This window comes from Papio anubis, chromosome 1, assembly GCF_008728515.1.
Source record: "Papio anubis isolate 15944 chromosome 1, Panubis1.0, whole genome shotgun sequence".
In the NCBI taxonomy this organism is placed as follows: domain Eukaryota; kingdom Metazoa; phylum Chordata; class Mammalia; order Primates; family Cercopithecidae; genus Papio; species Papio anubis.
The window spans coordinates 181,892,331-181,914,988 of NC_044976.1; the positions used below are offsets into that span (position 1 = coordinate 181,892,331).

The following is a 22,658-nucleotide window of genomic DNA, read 5'->3' on the forward strand; positions in this document are numbered from 1 at the left end:
GGCCTCCAGGCTGTTAAAAAAAAACAGAGAGAGAGAAAAAAAAGCAAACAAAACAAACAAAAAGAACAGAGCATGCTCTATCAAAGAGTGCACTGAAAAAGGTGCAAAGTTACCTGACCAACTGGTTGTAGATATACAGCTGGAATTTGGGATGAAGGTTGGGAAAACAGACACTGAGAGAGGCCCAGTGATGAGACGTAAAGACAGAGAAGAAGTAGTGAACAGGAGAGCAGTGTCTACAAAATAAGGAGGAAGATTTTAAAACCAAGAGATCAAGAGGCAGAAAGAATGAGAAAGGGAAAGCGTAAGAGCTGAGTGAAGAAATTTTAATATGCTTCCTGAAGAACATTATAAGCGACTCAGTTAAAGCAGGCATTACACTCTGTGTGACATTTTTTAAAGTGTATTTTTATAGATCTTACCAGTGATTTCTGAATAAACATGCCTTTCTTCTCAAATGTTGCTTAACCACCATCTATATTTTCAGTTAAATTTACTTATTTGTGAGTAAAGTAATAAGAAGTACATTGTGGGACTAAATTAGTTTTCAATTAAGCTTTAACAGACAGTACAACAATTATGGCCATGAACCTAGTATATCAACAACTCTACACACATACGTAATCCTGAGCAAGTGATTTTTAATCTGTACCTCGTCATGTATTTTAAAATACTACATTTGCCTTACTTAACCTTACCATCACAATCTAGCTTGAAAATAATACAATTTAGTAAACTGATTTACACAAAAATGCCTTGTTCACCTCTACAATATAAAACTTACAGCTAAGAGGACCTACTGGAGGTATCTTGCTTTGTATCTAACAAAGGCCCACTTAATTAATACTATTGAAATACAATACCCATTCTATAAGATATCAGGATGCATAATTAATAAAGTGAGCTACTCCCAATAAATACTGTCAGTAGAAAAAAAAACTGATATGGATAGCTCAAGCATAAGGTTAAAGGTAAGAAGAACATTCCATTTTATAGTTATAAAAGCAGGAAAAAAACCCCACATTTTCTTCTTTTGTAATAGTAAATAGATCTGTGTGTGTGTGAATGGATTAAAAAGTCTAGTAGTACCTTTGGAAAGGTTAATTCTCTTTGACAGAGCATGCTCCTGTTCACATGCACACAACAATAACTTGTAGATCAAGGCAACATTTATTGCCTTGGAAGGGCAAGGAGTAATATAGTATGTCATAGAAGTGAGAAGATCTAGGTATAAATCCAGCGATTCATTTGGATTTTAAAAATTATGTATAATCTTGCCTATGTGTATTTTTTGATAACAGACTATTTCAATGTCTGTTTCATCACATATAACTCAGTATTTCATTTCCCCTTCACTTACACACACACACACACGCAAAAACACACACATTCATACCTGGATTGCCTTGATTTTCTGCATTGAAGTTCAAGAAAAACATTTTTGCTAAATTTCAAGTTAAGACATTACAATCTTCCTTGCCATTCTTTATGAACATACAATAAACTTATTTTGATGCCAATTATCAAAATATTATGCAAAACAAAGGCACTTGGCAAAAGGCTCAAAAATCTATTCATAACATTCAAATATTACCCACCCTCTTAAGTGTATAACTGCTAAATGCATGCATGACCTAGTACAAAAAGTAAAATAATATTGGAAAATGTGAAATAAACTTTAAAAATATGCAATTTAAACTTTTTCTCTAGCCCAATACAGAGAACAATAATTTTCCTCTATTAAAGATTAAGCATATTCAAAAGCTCTAGTTTAGGAATGAGGAACGAAATAACTAACTAATAGAAAATGAAAATAAAATAGTTTAAAAAAGTGTAAGAAAAGTTTAACTTAAAGTTAGAACTTCTTTCCATAAACATGTTCCTTACTAAATATAAATACATTCTATAAGGAGTGCCCTTTAAACGTTGAATAAAGTTGAGATAAAAGAGCATTACTTCACAATAGAATAAATAATCCTTCAAGATGCTACACAGAAAAGAAACAAAAATTGTGAATGATGCAGACATAAATGCCGACTAATACAAAATGCTTTTGATTGATGTCAACGCATTGCCCCAACAAGTCCTCTGATGGTAACGGAACACTGGACAAGAATAAGATATACAACAGATTTAGTCTAGTATGGAAATCATTAAGTTTTTTAAATGTTTGAACTTAAGGAATTAATGAGTACTTACTTAGCTCTTTTTTTTTTTGAGACGGAGTCTTGCTGTGTTGCCCAGGCTGGAGTGCAGTGGCACCATCTTGGTTCACTGCAACCTCCACCTCCTGGGTTCAGCGATTCTCCTGCCCTAGTCTCTGAAGTAGCTGGGATTAAAGGCACCTGCCACCATGCCCGGCTAATTTTTGTATTTTTTTTTTAGTAGAGACTGGGTTTCACCATGTTGGCCAGGCTGGTCTTGAACTCCTGACCTCAGGTGATCCACCTGCCTTAGCCTCCCAAAGTGCTGGGATTACAGGCCTGAGCCGCTGTGGCCAGCTTAATTCACTTTTTAAATTTTTTTTTTTTTTTTTGAGATGGAGTTTCACTTGTGTTGCCCAGACTGGTGTGCAATGGTGCAACCTCAGCTCACTGCAATCTCCGTCTCCCGAGTTCAAGAGATTCTCCTGCCTCAGTCTCTTGAGTAGCTGGGATTACAGGCATGCACCACCACGCCTGGCTAATTTTTTGGATTTTTAGTAGAGACAGGGTTTTACCATGTGGACCAGGCTGGTCTTCAACTCCTGACCTCAGGTGATCCACCCACCTTGGCCTCCCAAAGTAGTGGGATTACAGGCATGAGCCACTGTGCCTGGCTTAATTCACTTTTTTTTTTTTTGAGATGGAGTCTTGTTCTGTCACCACGCTGGAGTGCAATGGTGCGATCTTGGCTCACTGCAACCTCTGACTCCCTGGTTCAAGCAATTCTCCTGCCTCAGCCTCCCGAGTAGCTGGGATTACAGGCACGTGCCACCACGCCCAGCTAATTTTTATATTTTTGGCAGAGACGGGGTTTCACCATGTTGGCCAGGATGGTCTCGATTTCCTGACCTCATGATCTGCCCACTTCGGCCTCCCAAAGTGCTGGGATTACAGGCGTGAGCCACCGCACTTGGCCTTAATTCACTTTTAAAGTCACACTTTCACATTCTGAACTTGCTCTGTACAGCTATTCAACTCCAGTAATTAGCCATCTAGCACTTTGCTAATTTCAACAAAATACTATTTAGAAGGATCAGTTTCCAATGAAGATAACTTTAAGTCATCAATTTAGGTTTTAAAAAAATCTATGAGGTTGAAAGCAGATATGCTAACTTAACTTTGACTTTAGCTAGCTGAACTCTGGAAAACAAGGTTCTAGTTTCAGCTCTGCCATTCTGCTGTGTGTGTGTGACCTGGGGAAAGTTACATAAACTCTGTGGGCCTCAATTTCTTCATGTAAAACAAAGGGACTATGTTTTATGGCTTCCCTAAGAGCCCTTCTAATTTTAACATTTTATGACTCTCCGTTGGACTATTTCCACTTATTTTGTACCTCAAAAGACTGTCAGACCATGTGACTGCTAGACCATGTGATGTAGGTGAGAACTTTTGTTGCCCACTGAGCTGATATAATTGTGGCCGCATTCTAACAGATTATAAAATCATTCTATAATTTGAATAAAATTATAATCTAAATTTTAAATAGAACTCCTATGTCTAAAAATCCTTTCATTATAAAAGATATCAAAAACAAACAAAATCTTAATACCTTCACAGAAGAAACATTTACAGTTCTGTATTTGTTTAGTATGTTACTGTGCTTCCATTATCATTAGTTACTCCACTGGAATACCAAGGAGTCCATGGACACCCTGGAATTGCATGTAAGATTGTATACATGTGTGTATATGCATTTTTCTGAGGCAAGGTTCCAAAGCATTCGTCTGATTTACAAGTGAACTCAAGATCCCCAAAAAGTTAAGAATCACTGCTGTATTTGTACTGATCTTGAAGAAAATTACTGCTGCTTTATTAATGAATCCTTATGCAATGCTATGTATCTCCAAACTACTGAGACTACCTAGCTAAACTAAAACATTACTTTTTACTCTTCCCAAAACAAAACTCACAAAAAAACTTAATACCTTAAATCATTTTATTCCTTCTGGGTTTTTAATTCTATTACTGTTATAATTAAAAATGGAACATTAGTGCTTTACATTTTAAAACGGATTATTTTGAGTATTTTAGCATCTTTAATAATAAAAAAAAAAAAAAAACAGGAGGACAAATGAGGATACAGACAGTTTTGACCAAAAAGAAAATGTAGCTTAGGTCTGATTTTCTTTTTTTTCTTTTTTTTTTTTTTTTTGAGACGGAGTCTGGCTCTGTCGCCCAGGCTGGACTGCAGTGGCCAGATCCCGGCTCACTGCAAGCTCCACCTCCCGGGTTCACGCCATTCTCCTGCCTCAGCCTCCTGAGTAACTGGGACTACAGGCGCCGCCACCACGCCCGGCTAATTTTTTGTATTTTTAGTAGAGACAGGGTTTCACCGTGTTGGCCAGGATGGTCTCAATCTCCTGACCTCGTGATCTGCCCGTCTCGGCCTCCAGGTCTGATTTTCTATAGCAAAATCTATTCTATTACTTAAAATTATCTAATAATTTACATACACCTAAGTAAACAAAATAATACAGCACATTACTCCTGACCTAGGAATTCCCGCAGAGAATAAAAACAAAGTATCAGACTATCAGGATTTATTCAGCTACTATATGTAGACTAGAATGTTATCTAAGAAAATTCTATTCAATTTAAGGCAATGCTATTTAACATTATTATTTAAAACAATCTAATTAAAATATCTCCTTTAATGGAATATCAAAAGCCTTCTCTTGAAAATCTTTCATTTTTAAAATTCATATTAATGGTGAAGATTTCGACATTGATCAGACAATAAATTTGGACAGAGACATTTGGACAGAGAAATGTCATAAAATATTTATCTGCTTAACTTTTTGATCAATCATTTAAAACCAAATACATTAATTTTTCTCCTTTAACAGTGTTGTAAGCCAACTGGGAAGTGTAAAAAGAGTATTTAAAATGTTGTGACTAAAGGTTTCATCTTTCTATGCTACCGTGGTCTGCAATGAATGACCAAACCAAAAAATAGCTATATACTTTCTGCCCCTTCTTTTGATGTTTGAAAGTACTTACTAATTCAACAATATATTTAACTCCCTCAGGAGGCTGAGTGGGGAGGATCACTCATACCCAGGAGTTTGAATTCAACCCTATTGTGGGCAACATAGTGAGACTCTTAAAAAAAGTACACTCATCCATGAAAATGTCCTTGACATATATCACACTGTCAGTAAGAATTTCTCTTTTCTGAACTTCCTTAACAATTGATCTAGATATACTTCTCTATATGAACCTGCCCCTCATTCTTTTTTCCGTCTACACTCTAAGCTTGAGACCAGGGTTTAAGTCTGATTTATCTTGGTACCCCTCAGAACTTAGCATACTCAAACATTAATCAATAAACAATTGCTGAGAGAGTAAGTGTATAATTAATAAATAATATGGAAGAAGAAGCTACTGTTAACGAATGAAAGAAAAAATGCAGTGTCCTATTTTAAGTAATGAAACACTTAAAGATGAAGAAAACACCATTCTTTCAGTGTTTCGTTTGTTCTATAAACAGGAAGAGTCAATCGGGGTGTTTTTCCATGAATATCTGTTTCATGTTTATAGGCAATCCACTTAAATTGTAAATAACATCCCTTGCAGTAATAAAACTCAGATTTCACTTACCAATATAACCAAAAACACCGAGAGCTATTCAGTTCATGGCTTAGATCTACTGTATGTCTTTTGCAAACATGTTTTCATTATTGTCTTTCACATTTTGAATATTATTTTTTCCTTTTAATATGCTGATAAATGGAAATTATATGACATTTATAAAATGTCTACTCAACGAAGAGGTCAACAAAAGCCATATGTTAGGAATATAACATATGGCTTTTAATATTCAATAAAGGCATTACTGTCTCAGTAAAAAAAAAAAAGGAAATCTTTCACTATAGCCAAAAATGATATGATCACTTCAGAAAAATATCTGTCATAAAATCAGAGTTCAGAAAGTTACCAATAAGCAATGACACAAAATGAAAAGGTTCCCCCTAAAAACTAGCTAAATTTACTGAGAAGGACGACTACTCTTTGGTGATTTATAACAATAAAATAGGAATGACTGCCTTTGCAAATCTATGGAACAAATAAGTTCCTGGTCACGAAGTAGCAGAGGTTCAAATGATTTTGTCGTTAGGTGTCTACTGTAGCAAATGACTATGAAATTAACTGACTCTGTATTTATTGAGCTGACATTCCAACATTATTGAAGGAGATGAAACTATGGTGCTCTGATAATATAAATGGTATTTAAAAGCTAGTTTTCACATTACTTTGTTTCAGAGACCAAAAAATAGTGCATAACAATACTCTTCCTTTTCTATGCACCACCAATTTCGGAAAATACTTTAGTTCATCCTCAGATTTCTTTTTTTTGAGACTAAGTTTTGTTCTTGTTGCCCAGGCTGGAGTACAGGGGCGTGAGCTCAGCTCACTGCAACCTCCACCTCCCAGGTTCAAGTGATTCTCCTGCCTCAGCCTCCAGAGTAGCTGGGATTACAGCCATGTGTCACCGCGCCTGGCTAATTTTGTATTTTTAGTAGAGACGGGGTTTCACCATGTTGGCCATGGTTGGTCTTGAATTCCTGACCACAGGTGATCTGCCCGCTTCGGCCTCCCAAAGTGCTGGGATTACAGGCGTGAGCCACCAGGCCCGGCCACATCCTCAGATTTCAGCACCATCATTCAAACATTTCTTTGACACTACTGTCTTTATTCCTATCACAAACACAATTTCATTGCCTCAAACAGATCAAAAAGTCACTGAATGCTTCAATGCCTATTCTCCTTGACAAATCTCTCAAAAATCAATTGCCATAGTCGTCAAGGAAAGGTAGAGGAATAATACAAACACTCTAGGTGATTAATATTTTGGAGTATATTAAAATAATTAACAAAATTTGGAACAAAGTCAATAAATCCAAACTTAAACTTGTTATTTAGGATTTTTAAAGCTTTAACCAAATCTGAAATAAGCAGCCCAGAAACTGACTGACCTCAAGGGCAGACTAGAATTAACAGCTTTTTTCTACAAAGGTGGTCAAATTAGGATATCATTCGTAGACACTGGCAATGAAGATTTTACTGAAATAGAAGAGCAAGGGATCAATGAAGAAATCACCCTGACACTGTGTTCCCCCAACATTTACCACTCAAAGACATTTGTGGCAGATATACAAAGTCAAATTAGTGATAAAAATCGGAGAGATTATTCTAATTTTTATTTCAAAAGATTGCTGGAACAATACAGTATGCCCATATAGGCTACTGGAAATTTTTATCAGGAAAGGAAGAAAACATGTTTAATCTAAATTTTAATAAATTCCTACTTGAAGAAGCCTTTATCAGTCTATCCCATGGAAATCATCCAAAAGGAACATTCATTCATATATTTGTCAATACTTGGTTTCACCTCTTATATTTTTAATTTTTTAAAGCTGTATTTAAGACATTTTCATAATCAATTTAGGTGTTTTTAAGTTATGAAATGCCTTTCTTGCAATGAAGTGCCAATATAGAACTGCACCTACAGAAAGTAAGGATTTCACTTACAACTGCTTGACTGTTGCAAAACAAACTAAATTATAGATTGATTTAACATATAAATAGAGCATCATTAAATTTGGTGATGTGTGGTATACTGCCAAAGGTTATCAAATTAAAACTTAAATTCAATCTGTAGTAGTTCAAATTGCGAACTTAAAATGGGTAGTCAACAAAAATTTCTAATGAGTCTCTTTCATATTTAATGGGTTTCGAGGAAGCTAGATATGGGGTGGAGGTTACAGAGGCAAGAATAGAGTCCACAAGCAGTTAATTTATAACCGTATTTAATTAAATATATACCCCAAAGAGTAAAAGTCTCACATAAATGTCATTTTATATGGTCAACACTGATGTACACCTGAGCTATATCTAAGTTGGAGTAGCTTTCTTTCAGAGTCTTTACACATTAATTCTCAGAACTATTTTAGAAGAAGGTTAGACTGCCAAATCAACATTCCTGGAAATTTTCAGCCTTTCTGCTTTTAGCTAAGGAACTCATACCTATTCACCAGGTTAAAATTTCATCTATTTGAATAAGCCTGAGAGGTGCCAGAGAGCCACAGGATGAAATGTCAGGATATACCATTAGTTGCTTCCCCAAATTATTAGACATGCCTTTCTTTTAGTAAAAGAAAGGGGAAAACTTTGTTATGGGTACACGTGCAGATACTTTTTTTTTTTTTGGAGACAGGGTCTAGCTCTGTCACCCTGGCTGGAGTGCAGTGGCACAATCATAGCTCACTGCAGCCTTGACCTCCTAGGCTCAAAGGATCCTCCCACCTCAGCCTCCCACATAGCTGAGACTACAGGCACATGGCACCATGCCCAGCTAATTTTATTTTTTTGTAGAGACGGGGGGCTCACTATGTTGCCCAGGTTGGTCTTGAACTCCTGGGCTCAGATGATCCTCCTGCCTCCGTTTCTCAAAGTGCTGGGATTATAGGTGTGAGTCACCACTCCTAGCCTTGTTTTTTGGTTTTTTAAAATAAGAAACCTGTTCGTATTAAAATTGTTTTATAAATAAGATCTACAGTTAATTGGCTTCTAACAATTCTGCTAAAATGCTACTGAATCCATAAAATATTTGTCTCAATCTAATGAAGTATATTACAAATGTTATTTGTTGTACTACTTTCAATGTAACTAAACAAGAGATAGTTATACAAAACAAATTACTTTTCATCCATGCGGCTTCTCATTTTCTTCAGTTTCTGCATAATGCTGCTAGTTTCACTGCTGGAGATTGAAATGGGAGAAGGACTGCGGGTCTCCAAGTCAGTTGGACCAGGACTGGTTGCCTTATTATCCTTTGTATCTTCATCACTATGAGAGTCCTGCAAACAAAAAGAGGCAAAATTGTATTGGACTTTAATAGGACCTTGAAGTCATCATAATACTGTCAATTCAAAATTAAATTTATCCACAATACAATGTTTATAACAAGAGTTGAAAATAAGATAATAAAGGACAAAATATATCACACACTTAAAAATGGTTAAACTAGTACATTTCATATTATGTATATTTTTACCATCATTTATATATAGAGAGAAAAAGAGAATATCACAACATGTAATAATTTTAAAGAAATGTAAGAAATCCAAAAAAGCTTCTGCTATTAGTAATCTAGTATCTACACATCCTCTCTGAGATTTCAAAGTTGAACCACTCAAAAGGAATAAAAAAGTTAGATCTACAACTATATAAAACACACATGTACAGACACAAAGAATGACTGGAAGATGTAACATTTATTTTAATCATACGAGGGCAAGGGTTTTTTCCTTTGAATATTCCTTATGCAAAACTAGGTTTTCAAAAATTAAAAAAGTTTGTAAAGAAAACATCTGGAAACTATTAATCAATACATTATTTCTGATGAGCAAAAAGTAAAACTTTAATTGCTTAGTATGCCTTCCCCACAGTCATTTATTCTCCTAACTTTTCAGGAAGATGGGTAGGGACAGTCATGACTGTTTTTATTTTGTTAAAAAAAAAAAAAAAAAAGTAGAGCCCTTGAGCTTCCCTTTCTTCCTCCTGAACAGTTCAGTCTTAAAGTCACTGGATGGGACAGAGCAAGGCAGGCATCTCTGTAGGGGTTGAGGGACACAGGAGGGCAAGAGTGGGGTCTCAGAACCTGAGCAGGATGAAGAGGGCATTTAATGCAGGAGGGTGGCTGGTAAGGAGAATCAGAGCCCAAGAAGGCCAACAAGAATGTCACATGGAAGTGACCCCACACACAATTGCAAGCCCAAACACAGTGAGGATGGCCTTACCACAGAGAACTTCCTAGCACAATAGCCAGAGTCCAAAGAGATAAGGAAGAGAAGGTATGAGGAGATGGGAATAGCCCAATTTGGGGAGTCAGAGCCCAGGTGGAATGAGAAGGGCAACCACTTTCAGGTAGTCTGCAGATTAAGCGGTAGTAATGTATCACTGTTAATTTGTTGGCAACTTACTCTCAGATAACTCAGGATAACAGAATTTTTTGTACTGTTTGACATTTTTCTGTAAGTTTCAGATTTTTTCAAAATTTAAAGTTTACTTTAAAAATCAAAGCAGAGCATATTAGGAATTTTAAAAATTATACTGCTATACAGTTTGAGTTTTCTCACACTATAATGACTTTTTTTTTTTTTTTTTTTTTGAGACAGGGTCGTGCTTTATCACTTAGGTTGGAGTGCAGTGGTGTGATCACAGCTTACTGCAGCCTCGGCCTGCTAGGATGAAGCAATCCTCCCACCTCAGCCTTGCAAGTAGCTGGGACTATAGGTGTATGCCACCATGCCCAGCTAATTTTTGTATTTTTTGTAGAGCTGGGTGTTTTGCCCTGTTGCCCAGGCTGATCTCAAACTCCTAAGCTCAAGCGATCCGCCCACCTAGGCCTCCCAAACTGTTGCGATTACAGGCGTGAGTCACGGCACCCAGCTCTACACTGACATTTTATAGTACCTTAGAATAGGTCCACTGAACATGGTGGCTCACACCTGTAATCCCAACACTCTGGGAGGCTAAGGCAGATGGATTGCTTGAGCCCAGAAGTTGGAGACCAGCCTGAACAACATGGCGAAACCCCATCTCTACAAAAAGTTCGCTGGGGGTGGAGGTGCATGCCTATAGTCCCAGCTACTGGGAAGGCTGAGGTGAGAGGATTACTTGACCCCTGGGAGGTCAAGCCTGCTGTGAGCTGTGATTGCACCATTTTATTCCAGTCCAGGTGATGGAGTGAAACCGTGTCCTCCCTCGACCAAAAAAAAAAAAAGTTTCAAATTTTGTTTTTGTCTAATATCTCCTTTGAATCATGTATCATTGTATTAAAGTTGGATAGCTAAGATGAGTATCATGTAAATAGTAAAACAGTGTCCCCCATTAATTCTGAAGAATATATTTGGATTGATAAATAAGAGCAAAGCCCTCTGTTCCAATTTAGTTTGTAAGTGAAATATATACTAAATTAAACTAATATTGTATAAGAACTATGTGGCCCTTTCAAAATTTGAATATTCCATAGGAAAAAAATAAAACTCTCACTATACATTAGGGCATTGCTACGGTTTGAATGTTTGTCCCCTCTGTAACTCATGTTGAATCTTAATTTTCATTGTAACATTAAGACAGTGGGAAATCAGACTATGGTATTTGAGAGGTAGAACTTTCGAAAGGTAATTAGAAATAGACGATGTCATAAGGGTTGGACTTTAGTGGCTTAATAAGAAAGAGAGGATTGAGTTAGCACGCTCAGCCCCCATGTCATGTGATGCCCTGCATCACCCCTTGGGACTCTGTGGAGAGTCCCTACCAGCAAGAAGGCCCTCACCAGATGTGGCACCTTGACCTTGAACTTCTCACCTTCCAGAACTGTAAGAAAAAATTTTGCTCCTTTATAAATTACCCAGTCTTAGGTATTCAGTTATAGCAACAGAAAATGGACTAAGACTGGCCCATCCATAGAACTTTATCCTAGTTCATTATTGTATCATACTGTTTAAATGACTATCATCTTAGAACATGAGACAGGGTGAGATACCGGCAATCAACCTAAGACAGGAAACAAATAATAACTTCATGTAGTTTACCAATTTACTCTCCCCTGCAGACTTCAACTTCTCCTGTAGTTTTATGGTGGTCTGTCGGATCCTTTCTATCTCCTCCTGCTGTTTAAGAATCAGCTGTCTTTCCTTCCGAGCTGCCTTATTGGCTTCTTGAAGACGTTTTATTTCTGCCTAAGGTTTAAAGAGTTAAGACAGGGATCAAGATTGGAAGAAGACAAGGCCAAAGTAATATTTAAAAAAAAATCATCACATATATTAAAAACAAATACATACAGTATTTTATAACAAAAGTAGTAATACTGAAAAGTTTAAAAAATAATGAGGGAGGAAATAAATCACATACAATCCCACCATTCTAAAATAATTTCATATGATCCCTTAATTTTATTTAAATTATAATTAGACTGATAATTTCATATCCCATTTTAAAACATACATTTCACATTTTTCCATAATGCCACTTAACGTTTACACTTACTAGTTTAATAGCTGCTTATCAAGTAAACTAATTAATGTAACTATTATTCTATTGCTAAACTTTTAGGCCCCTATAATGTTTTACTATCCCAAATAATGCTTTAATGACCATACCACAGACTAGTTCTCTAGGAGAGATTTCTAAAAGTAAAATAAACACGTCAAAGACAATGAATCATTTTATGGTTCTTAAAAACAGTTTTTAAAATTGCTTTCAAAAAAGGACTGCCCCCGCCTACAATGCTACCAGAAACATTTAAGACTACATTGCATCAATCTCTCTCCACACAGAATACTAAGTTTTCAATTGCTATGTGGGCAGAAGATAACACATTTCACTGCTAATAATTGTCAAAATTTAACAGATAATCCTTTTTTAAAAATAAATTTGTTTTAAATCTGTTTTTTTGGTTAGATATGTTGGCTCACACCTGTAATCCTAGCACTTTGGGAGGCCAAGGCAGGCAGATCACTTGAGCCCAGGAGTTGACTAGCCTGGGCAACACGGTGAAACCCCGCCTTTACAAAAGATACAAAAATTAGCCAGGCATGGTGGCACTCACCTGTGGTCCCAGCTACTTGGGAGGCTGAGGTGGGAGGATCAACCTGAGCCCCGGAGGTCAAGGTTGCAGTGAGCCAAAATCATGCCACTGCACTCCAGCCCGGGAAACAGAGTGAGACCCTGTCTCAATCAATCAATCAATCAATCAATCAATCAATCAATGTTTTCTTATTAATAAAGCATAATAAAGACATTAAAATTTGTAGTTATAATTATTTTAATCATTGAGATTTTTTGAAACTACCTTAAAATGCAAAAAAGTGCTTTGTAAACATCTACACTTCCAAAACATCAAATTAACAATTGTTAATATTCGGTTATATTTTCTCCAAGTCTTTAATCCTGTAAAGAAATAAAACATTACGGATAAAACTAGTCTGCAATCTTGTGCCCCAACTCCTCAGAGGTAACAACTATCATGGGTTTGGTATCTATCCTTCCAGCACATTCTTTTTAAATTATTCTAAAAATACTTGTGCTTATCTGTAAACAAAAAGATACACTATTTGGTTTGTATGTTTAAAAATATTTTATAAATATCATATGTATATGTTTTAAATCTTGCTTTACTAGATATCACTTTTGATATTTCGCCATGCTAATTTATGCCTTTTAATGCTGCATAAAATTAGAGTGGAGAACCATATATTTATCTATTACCCATATGGTGGGATTACTTTTATTTTTAAAATTTTTTAGAGACAAGGTCTTGCTCTGTTGCCCAGGCTGGAGTACAGTGGCTCAATCACAGCTCAATGCAGCCTCAAACTTGTGGGCTCAAGTGATCTTCCCACCTTAGCCTCCCAAGTAGCTAGGACTACAAGCACGTGCCACCATGCATAGCTAATTTTTATTTTATTTTTTTGTAGACACAGGGTCTTGCTATGTTGCCCAGGGTGGTCTCAAACTCCTGGCCTCAAGTGATGCGTCTGCTTTGGCCTCCCAAAGTACTGAGATTATAGGTGTGAGCCACTGTGCCCACCCCATATGGTGAGATTTTAAGGTTGTTGTTTATTTTTTACTATTGTACAAACAATGCTGTAAGTAAAGAGCCTTATATATTTTGTCTTCTTGGGCACATTTATAAATTTTTCTGGAGTAGTAGTTCTCAGAGTGTGCTCTATGGAGTCCCTGGAAGTCCTGAGACCCTGTCAGGGGACTCTGAGCATCAAACCATTTTTTATAATACTAAATACATTATGAGCAAATATATTATTTGCTCTTTATTCTCATTCCCTAATGAGTATACAATGGTTGTATACATTTTAAAGAAAGTAACTATATTTTCCAAAACAAAAAATAATTTAGTGAAAAGAATGATATTTTAGCGTTTTGCATATCTCTTTATCGTCTAGCTTGATTTTTTTTAACATTGTGCATTGATCACTGGGAAAATGTTGGTTCACTAAGTTATGCGGATTTTCTAAATGTTGACACACTTTATTATGCAATATCAAACAGTTATACTCATGAATATCACCATTAATCTCAAAAAAAAATTATTTTGGGTGGGCAATGGAAATTTTTCAGAATCCTGACTTGTGTGTGAAAGCTTGAATTTATCATTGGCAATATATGCTGTCAGTTATTTTTCTGAAGTGACAGGGATACTTGCTTCGTTTTTGAGAAAAACATTTGTCAAATAACCAAATCTGAATTAGCACAGTTTGCCTTGAATCATTCTTTCAAGTAAAAATGCTATTCCATGAAAAAAAATTTTAAAAAAAGCTCACAATTCAAACAAGCGCACAAATACTTCTCCTTGAATTAATCACTATATTCTGGTATCGAGCAAAGGTGTCTGATTATGGATTTCCCGTTTCTGTCACACAGAATACAAAAAAGACATGTACTCAAGAGTTTAAGACAATAAGATTAATAATTCTTACTACTCAATCAGGACATTCTAAATGAAACTTGCTTTCTTTAACTGCAAGTAAGTGGCATGAAGAATAAGACAATTACCAATACGGTTTGGTGCCACTGACTTGTGCTAAAGCACCAGCAGTTTTACTCAGCATTGTTTTCTCCTATTTAGTGCAAATGTCAACACAGTGAAAAGGGTAAATTCATATCAGAGTATCATTATGAAAATAGTTTTGATCTTCCAGACCTGTGAAAGGGTCTTAGAGGCCAGAGTTTCACAAAGTACATTTTGAAACTTCCAATAACTTAGGCCTGAGTTTCTGAACCAAATAATGTATAAATTCACCCAATTCAAGCCTAGAAGAAAAAAAAGACAATTTCTAAGGAATACTTGGGAAACAAGGTTTGCTCCTCTTGTAAGAACACACAAAGTTGTACAAATGAATTGCTTACTTTAAAATGGTGAATGGTATAAGTGAATTATTCACTTTATTAAAATGGTTATTTTTATGTGTTATGAATATCACTTCAGGGAGGGTAAAACTAGTAAGACATAGAAAAATACGGTCTCTCTTTTTTGGATACGGTTGTACCAAATTGCTTAGAGCCAGCCATTTCACTATCAGTCAAAAGAATTCTTTCTGCTACAGTTGCAATAGATATCTTAGCACATATATTCTTATACTTTGGTTCTTTCAACCTTATAAGGCAACTTTTCAGGGTAACCAATTGGATCAAAGAGTATATTTTGCACATTTACTTAAAAAATTCTTAAGTATTACAAAAAGAAAAAGTAGTCACTCATATCCCTACCACTGGCATTGAACATATTTAACAGTTTGCACATTTGTTTCAAATATGTTATCTATAAATAGATAAACATAGATGAAACCAAACTCCATGCCAATCTCTTCCTCCTTCCTCTCTTCCCCAGAAGTGTATCATTCCTATATGTGGTTTTTTGCTTTTGATGCATGAGTGGTTCCACAGAACATATACTACTAATTGGTTACATTAAAAAAATTTACACGACTGGTATAATACTGTATATATTCTTTGCATCTTGCTTTTCTATAAAAAAGAACATTATGGTTTTTGGTAAAGGAAGATCTACTGCTACACTCTCCAGTATGACAGCTTCTAGCTACATGTGGCTAGTAGCTACAGTATTGGACAACACAGATATAGAAAATTACTATCATTTCAGGTATCTCTATAGACAGTGCTGATATCTAATACATTCAGTTTCCTGTAGTACTATACTTTCTTGCAAGAATATGTTTTATTTCATTTATTCTTTTATTGAAGAAATTAAGTTGTTTCCATTTTCCTCTGCACATATGTGAAAGCTTTTTTAGGATATATACCAAGACAGAACTGCTGAGTCATATATCATATATGTCCTCAACTAAACCAGGTAGTGGCAATTGCTCTCAACTCAAAGTGGTTACACCAGTCAACACTCTAACCAGCTATACAGAGCTGCAGTGACAAAACTGGAGACTCAGGAGATCTTAAACTCACATTCTCCTCAAAGCAGTTGTCAAGTTCTGAAGGAGCACATAGAGGGCTAAGGAGTTAACCCAGAAAAGTCTTGAAAGCACAGCAGAAATCCCCAGTCTCTTGTGCTGAGTAAAAAATTGTATCTGGGTTTCCAGTGAAGCCCTGGAGAGCCCCAACCTAGGGACAATGCAAACCAGACGTAGACTGAGGCTTACCAACTCTACAACCCAACCCTAACTCAGCACAATCTTTGAATGAATTAAGATGAACAGTTGATAACTCTAATAAAATAGCAAAAGAAAACTCTAATAAAATAGCAAAAGAAAGGATAAATCCTCTCTGGGGGAAAGAGACCATCAGCTGGAGCCTTTGCAGTTATTTATATACTGCTGTCTAGTACTCAACAAAAAAATTACTAGGCATGCAAAGTAAAGGAGCCATACGATAGTTAAAAAAAAAAAAAAGAAAACAGACAATAGTAATAATAGAGGCACAGATGGCTACATATAAGCAGACAGGGAAGAAATAACAGTACAGAAAATTAAAATAACTACGGATAATATGTAGAAAAAGATAGAAAAGTAGGCCGGGCACAGTGGCTCATGCCTGTAATCCCGGCACTTTGGGAAGCCAAGGCGGGTGGATCACCTGAGGTCAGGGGTTTGAGACCAGCCTGGCCAACATGGTGAAACCCCATCTCTACTAAAAATACAAAAAAATTAGCTGGGTGTGGTGGCACACGCCTGTAATCCCAGCTACTCAGGAGGCTGAGGCAGGGTTTGCAGTGAGCCAAGATCGCACCATTGCACTCTAGCCTGGGCAGGAAGAGTGAAATTCCGTCTCAAAAACAAAAACAAAAACAAAAACAAAAACCAAGTAGATTAAAGGGTAGAAAATTTCAACAGACTTAAAATCTATTTTAAAAAGAATGAAATTGGGTATTATAGAACTAAAACACTAAAACAGATCAAATTAAGAACTCACTGGAGAGACTTAGCAGTACATTGGGCAAAGTAGAAGACATACTAATGAACTCAAAGACAGGTCAACAAAAACTTTCCAAACTGAAGCACAGTGTTTTTAGTTTTTAATTTGTTTGTTTTAAGGAATAAAATACAAACAAGACAGAGGAAAGGGATGTGGCAAATGGTCAAAAGGTCTAACCTATGTCTAATTGAAGTCCCTGAAGTAAAAGAGAAAAAGAATGAGGCAGAAGTGGCCAGGCACAGTAGCTCACACCTGTAATCCCAGTACTCTGGGAGGCCAAGGTTGGGGATCACTTGAGTCCAGGAGTTCAAGACCAGCCTGGGCAACATGGTGAAACCCCATCTCTACAAAAAATTACCTGGCACTGGTGGCGCACACCTGTGGTCCCAGCTACAGGGGAGGCCTGGGTGAGTGGACTGCTTGAGCCCCGGAGGCAGAGGTTGCAGTGAGCTGAGATCGTGCCACTGTACTCCAGCCTGGGCAACTGAGTGGGACCCTGTCTCACACACACACACAAAAAAGGGAGGCGGGAGCAGAAGCAATACACGAAGAGACAGTTTCTGAAAAACTGATTAAATAAAACAACCAATACAAGAAGCTCAGCAAATCTTAAATAGGATGGATACAAAGGAAACCACGCCTACATGCATCATAGTAAAACTACTGAAAAATTGGATAATTTTAAAATAATCTTAAAAGGAACCTTCAAAAGAACAAGATTAAGATAACTGACCTCTCCACATAAACAATAAAAGCAGTAAATAATGGAAAAACATCTTTAAAAGTGCTGAAAGAAAATAATTTTATGCCTATTAAAAATATTCTTCAAACATAAAGGTGAAACAAATACATTTTCAAACTAATCAAAACAAAAAATGTGTTATTAGCAGGCATGCAATAAAATACCAGACGTATTAAAATGAAAAATCTTATACTTCAAAGGATACTATCAAGAAAGTGAAAAGAAACCCCACAGAATGAGGGATAAATTTATAAATCTTGTTTTCATTTTATTTTATAACAGAAAGCTACTGTAACATTATAGAAAGTTATTTACTTATTTTAACTAAGAAAAAATTTTAATTTATTTTAAAATCAATTTTTTGGATTAAAAATACACAACTTTTTTTTTTTAATAGAATTCAGAATTTATTCAAATTCATATCCTCTGTAATGTTTCCTGGGATAAACATATAACTAAGTAATAAGCCAATATATAATTCAGATAGTTAGGTTCCTAAATCATTTAACATAGTAGCTAGCACCTGGCAACAGGTTAATATGGAAAAAAATAACTAGAATCTATTGAATACTTACCAGGCACAGTGAAACACATTTTACATATGTTACCTCATTTAATCCTCACAACCACCATATGAAGTATAATCCCACTCCTACAGATGAGGAAATTAAGTCTCAGAGAGTTACTTAAACTTTGACCGTGATTACACAGTTGCAAGGGACAACACTGGAATTCAAATAATAGCAACTAACATTTATTGAGCACTTACCATTGTGCCATGGTCTGCTCTAAGTTTATTTTATGTATTAACTCACTTACTCCTCAAAACAACCCTATAAAGTATGTTACTATTATTATCTTCAGTTTACAGAGGAGGAAACTGAGACACAGAGAAGTTAAGTAACTTGTTCCAGGTTATGAAACCAGCAACTGGTAAAGCTGGGATTTTAGCCTAGGAAATCTAACTCCAGAGCCTGAATTCTTTACCACTACACTACCATGCTGCCTCTCCAGAATTCAAAACTAAGGTCTTTCTAAGTCCATTAAGCCAAAATATTTATCAATATGTAATTAATATGTCATGAAAGTCTAGGGAAACAATAATTTAAAATTTAATCCAAATAGAATCTTTTACACATATCTTAATTTTTAAAATATGTATTTCAAAAGAGTATTTTTCTTTTACTTACTACATGAAGGTAGAAAGTTTGCCTGTGTATTTTATTAATTTAGCAGTGACACACAATCCTAATTTAGGAGAAATACAGTAGATTATCAAGCAACCCCTATAAGTATAGTAGTATGAACATAAACAGTGGAAGTATCAACTAAATCTCATTTAAGGCAATAATAAGGAAAAGAAATCAGGCAAAATAATAGATTCCATAAACTAACTTGCCTTATAAGCTATCCTAAAGGGGTGTCTTCCCTAACATACCTTTTCTTGCTGCAACCTTAAAAGCAAACCACGCTGTTTCTTCCGGAGTGGGGGCATTTTATCATCCTCTCCTTTGTCTCGTAGATGTCTGCAAATAATATTTTTCATTCAGACAAAGATTTGATTAAATTTCTCTTACCTGAATAATGTCAAGAATTCTTGACTACTAAAAAGTCTACAAACCAATTTAACATTTTCAAATGTGAAAAGCAGTTGCTACATGTAGCTGTAACCATTCATATCCGAATAAGTATTTTACTGAGGTATATGCAAGCCCTAGAATGTGTCCTCTGAAGACAGAAGGACTTTGGGAAATTTACAATATTGTATCATATGACAACATAAGATTACAGTCAGTTAAGTGGTAAAAGAGGAATGCAAAGAAAATGTTATGTGAGTAGGAGGAGGTCTTGAAAGAAATACAAATCAAATATGACTGCCATACTTCTAGCTTGAGAAACTGGGTTGCTCAAATCAAATCAAATGAGGAAACAAAAACATCTTAAAATATAAAGCATTCTGTTTTAAGAATGAAGAAATTAGTGAAAACTGTACTCACTGAAAGAACTTACTTTTTTTGATGCTCTAACCAGGCCAACTCAGCCTTAGTCTTCTCCTTCAAGGCCTTTTCGCGGAGACGCAGGAGTGAAGACTGGTGAGCTGCCCTCATTTCTTCTTCTTTCATATACTGTCGAACCATCTCCATAGTAAATTTAGAAAAGCTATCTTGTCCTCCTGAGAATGGCATGTTCAGTTCCTAAAGTAGATGGTTTCTTTCTTGTTTATCATCATCTAACCTTTTGGTACTTCACTCCACTAAAAGTGGTATGCATTTACAAAAACAAACTATGTATTTAACAAGGCCATCAACAATGTAAGAGAATATTCTTTAAAAAGGCACATGAGGCAGATTAACATTCATCTGCTAATTTACTCAGCCAATAAAATTTTAATAAACTACTGCAAGCCAATTACTGTCCCAAGGATCCAAAGTGGGATAAGAATTTGTTTCTGCTAACCAAAAAGCATACAATTTGGTAAGAACGAATGTAAATTTCTAAATGGAATACAGCATTAGAAGAGTGAAGCAAGTACAAAAGCTAGAGAGATAATATTGGCTCAGATCCTCAAAGGCCTCATATATCATTCCAAAAAATAAGTTTGTATTGTACTTTGTAAGGAAAGTGAAGCCAGATTTCATAGGAAAACTATAAAATAAAATTGATATCTTAGAAAAATCATTCTAGTAGCTGACAAATGAGACAAGTACAAAATGTTTTCTCATATCTTTGAGAGAACATATCCACAACCATTTACCTCCACAGATAAAGTGAAACACACCTTGGCAGTAGACAGCGTAGTTTTTTCTGGAGAAGCTTCTTCATCAGAGTCATCATGATGACCTCTTCTCTTTTCCATATTAAATCTGCGGTGACTCTCTGAAGGTAGTAATGATCGAAATGATTGTTCTTCTATTTCATCTTCTGTCATGGATTCATCAAATTTCAGAGAATATTCTGTTGCAATAGATGTTGAGTCTAAAAGAATATGGAGAAAGTAGATTTTATCATTATAACTGTTCTCAGTAGGTACTCAATTAGTAGCCCTTTGCCTCTTTATGGGACAATCCAACATAAATTCATAAAACTGATCACTAAAAAATAGACATGAAACATTAAAATTCATTTGCCTTACAAGCAAGGAAAAAACCTCTAAAAATACCTAGAAATATTAGGTTAAGAAATATAAAGATTAATGTTGCAAAAAATTTAGAGAGCTCTTACAAATCAATTAGAAAACCACTAATGCACCTATAGAAAAATGAAAAAAGGTCAGATCAGATGCTTTACAAAGCAAATATAAATAGTAAAAGTGAAAAACTGTTTAACATTACTATCAAAGAAATGCAAGTAAAAATATCTTTTTAAAAAACTCATTAATTCCAAGTTTAATTAGAATATGACAGATCTTTCAGGCTGGTTCCTGTGTGCCTTTGACACAGTTTTTTTTTTTTTTTTAATTGAATACTTCTTCACTTTCTGGTACTACAAGATACTCCAGGCTCAAATTGTATTTTCCCTACAGCCCTAGAATCAGCCATTTCTCCAAAAAGCTCTTATTTATTTTATTAAGGAATGATACTTAGAAACCACAATCTAGGGGCCAGGCACAGTGGCTCATACCTGCAATCCCAGCATTTTGGGATGCCAAGGTGGGAGGATCCCTCGAGGCCAGGAGTTTGAGACCAGCCTGGGTGACAGAGCAAGACCCCATCTCTTTAAAAAATCAGAAAGAAAGAAAGAATTTGTAGGCACTAGTTGTCCTTGTTACTACGGGTGTATCACTGCTTCTGCACTTGCTCAGTGGACAGAGCTAGGTAATATATGGATGTATATTAATCCATGTGTACAAGTGTGTGCACATACTTATGCACACAATTACAATTGCTTTTATATCCATTCAGTCAGCCAGCTAAACATGAATTCATACTTACGTCTATGATCCAGTACCAGAGTTCATTCTAGTCTTCCTTTCTTGTGTATCTTCCCTTCCAGTACTGAGAAACACGGCTCCCACCATCCAACACTCATTTACTTATTTGTTCAAACCCAATATATATGCAAAGAACTGTTAACCTGTACCCCCGTGAAAAACTATTATCCAACTAGAGTATAGGTTTATGTACCGTTCCTTTTGTATTAGGCTTATATTAACAGTTTCCACTCAAGACACCATTTTCCAAAGTTACTTACTTAGGTCAGCTCTTTTCCCTAACTGCTTCAATGTCGTTATGCCATATATTTGTAATACAGTTAGATCCATTTATCGCAGGCTGCGTTCCATTTTGGGATCTCCCAATATCCTGATTCATGTGTGTGTTTGCATGATTAGTTCACAGATACTAAAATTTACTCATTGTGATACACAGTTCCAAGGTTTTGACAAATACACAGCATCATACAGAACATACATACATACAGAACAACTACTCTGTGTAACAGTTCCTTCACCCTAAACGTCCCTCCATGCATCCTCTTTGCAGTCAACTACTTCCTCTTCCCCCTAATGCCTAGAAACCAATTGTTTTCCATCTCTTTAGTTGTGCCTTTTACATACTGTCATACAAATTGAATCATATTATAACAGATAGATTTTTGGGGCCTGCTTTTTCATTTAGTAAAATTCACTTAAAATTCGTCCAAGTGCGCTCCCTTCAATAGCTCCCCTGGTAGAGGGGAGGTCTGGTAGAGTGCAGGACTGTAAAATTTGTCCATGTTATTGCATGAATCAAAAGATTATT

The 22,658-nt window shown here is 35.8% G+C and overlaps 1 protein-coding gene across 6 annotated transcripts in view; it reads right to left on the minus strand.

Moving 5' to 3' along the window:
• Positions 1-22,658, minus strand: part of CEP350 (centrosomal protein 350) — a 112,848-nt gene that overhangs the window by 41,088 nt on the left and 49,102 nt on the right. For 3 of the 6 annotated variants that reach the window (XM_031658060.1, XM_031658057.1, XM_031658053.1), the window contains 7 exons: positions 21,541-21,633; positions 20,699-20,895; positions 19,930-20,114; positions 19,358-19,445; positions 11,807-11,953; positions 8,907-9,064; positions 114-236 (listed from right to left, as the gene is read on the minus strand). In XM_031658060.1, the coding sequence (XP_031513920.1) occupies positions 114-236; positions 8,907-9,064; positions 11,807-11,953; positions 19,358-19,445; positions 19,930-20,114; positions 20,699-20,895; positions 21,541-21,633 (991 nt within the window). The remainder of the gene's footprint in view (positions 1-113; positions 237-8,906; positions 9,065-11,806; positions 11,954-19,357; positions 19,446-19,929; positions 20,115-20,698; positions 20,896-21,540; positions 21,634-22,658) is intronic. The other 3 variants (XM_031658058.1, XM_031658063.1, XM_031658064.1) reach the window with 3 other exon arrangements.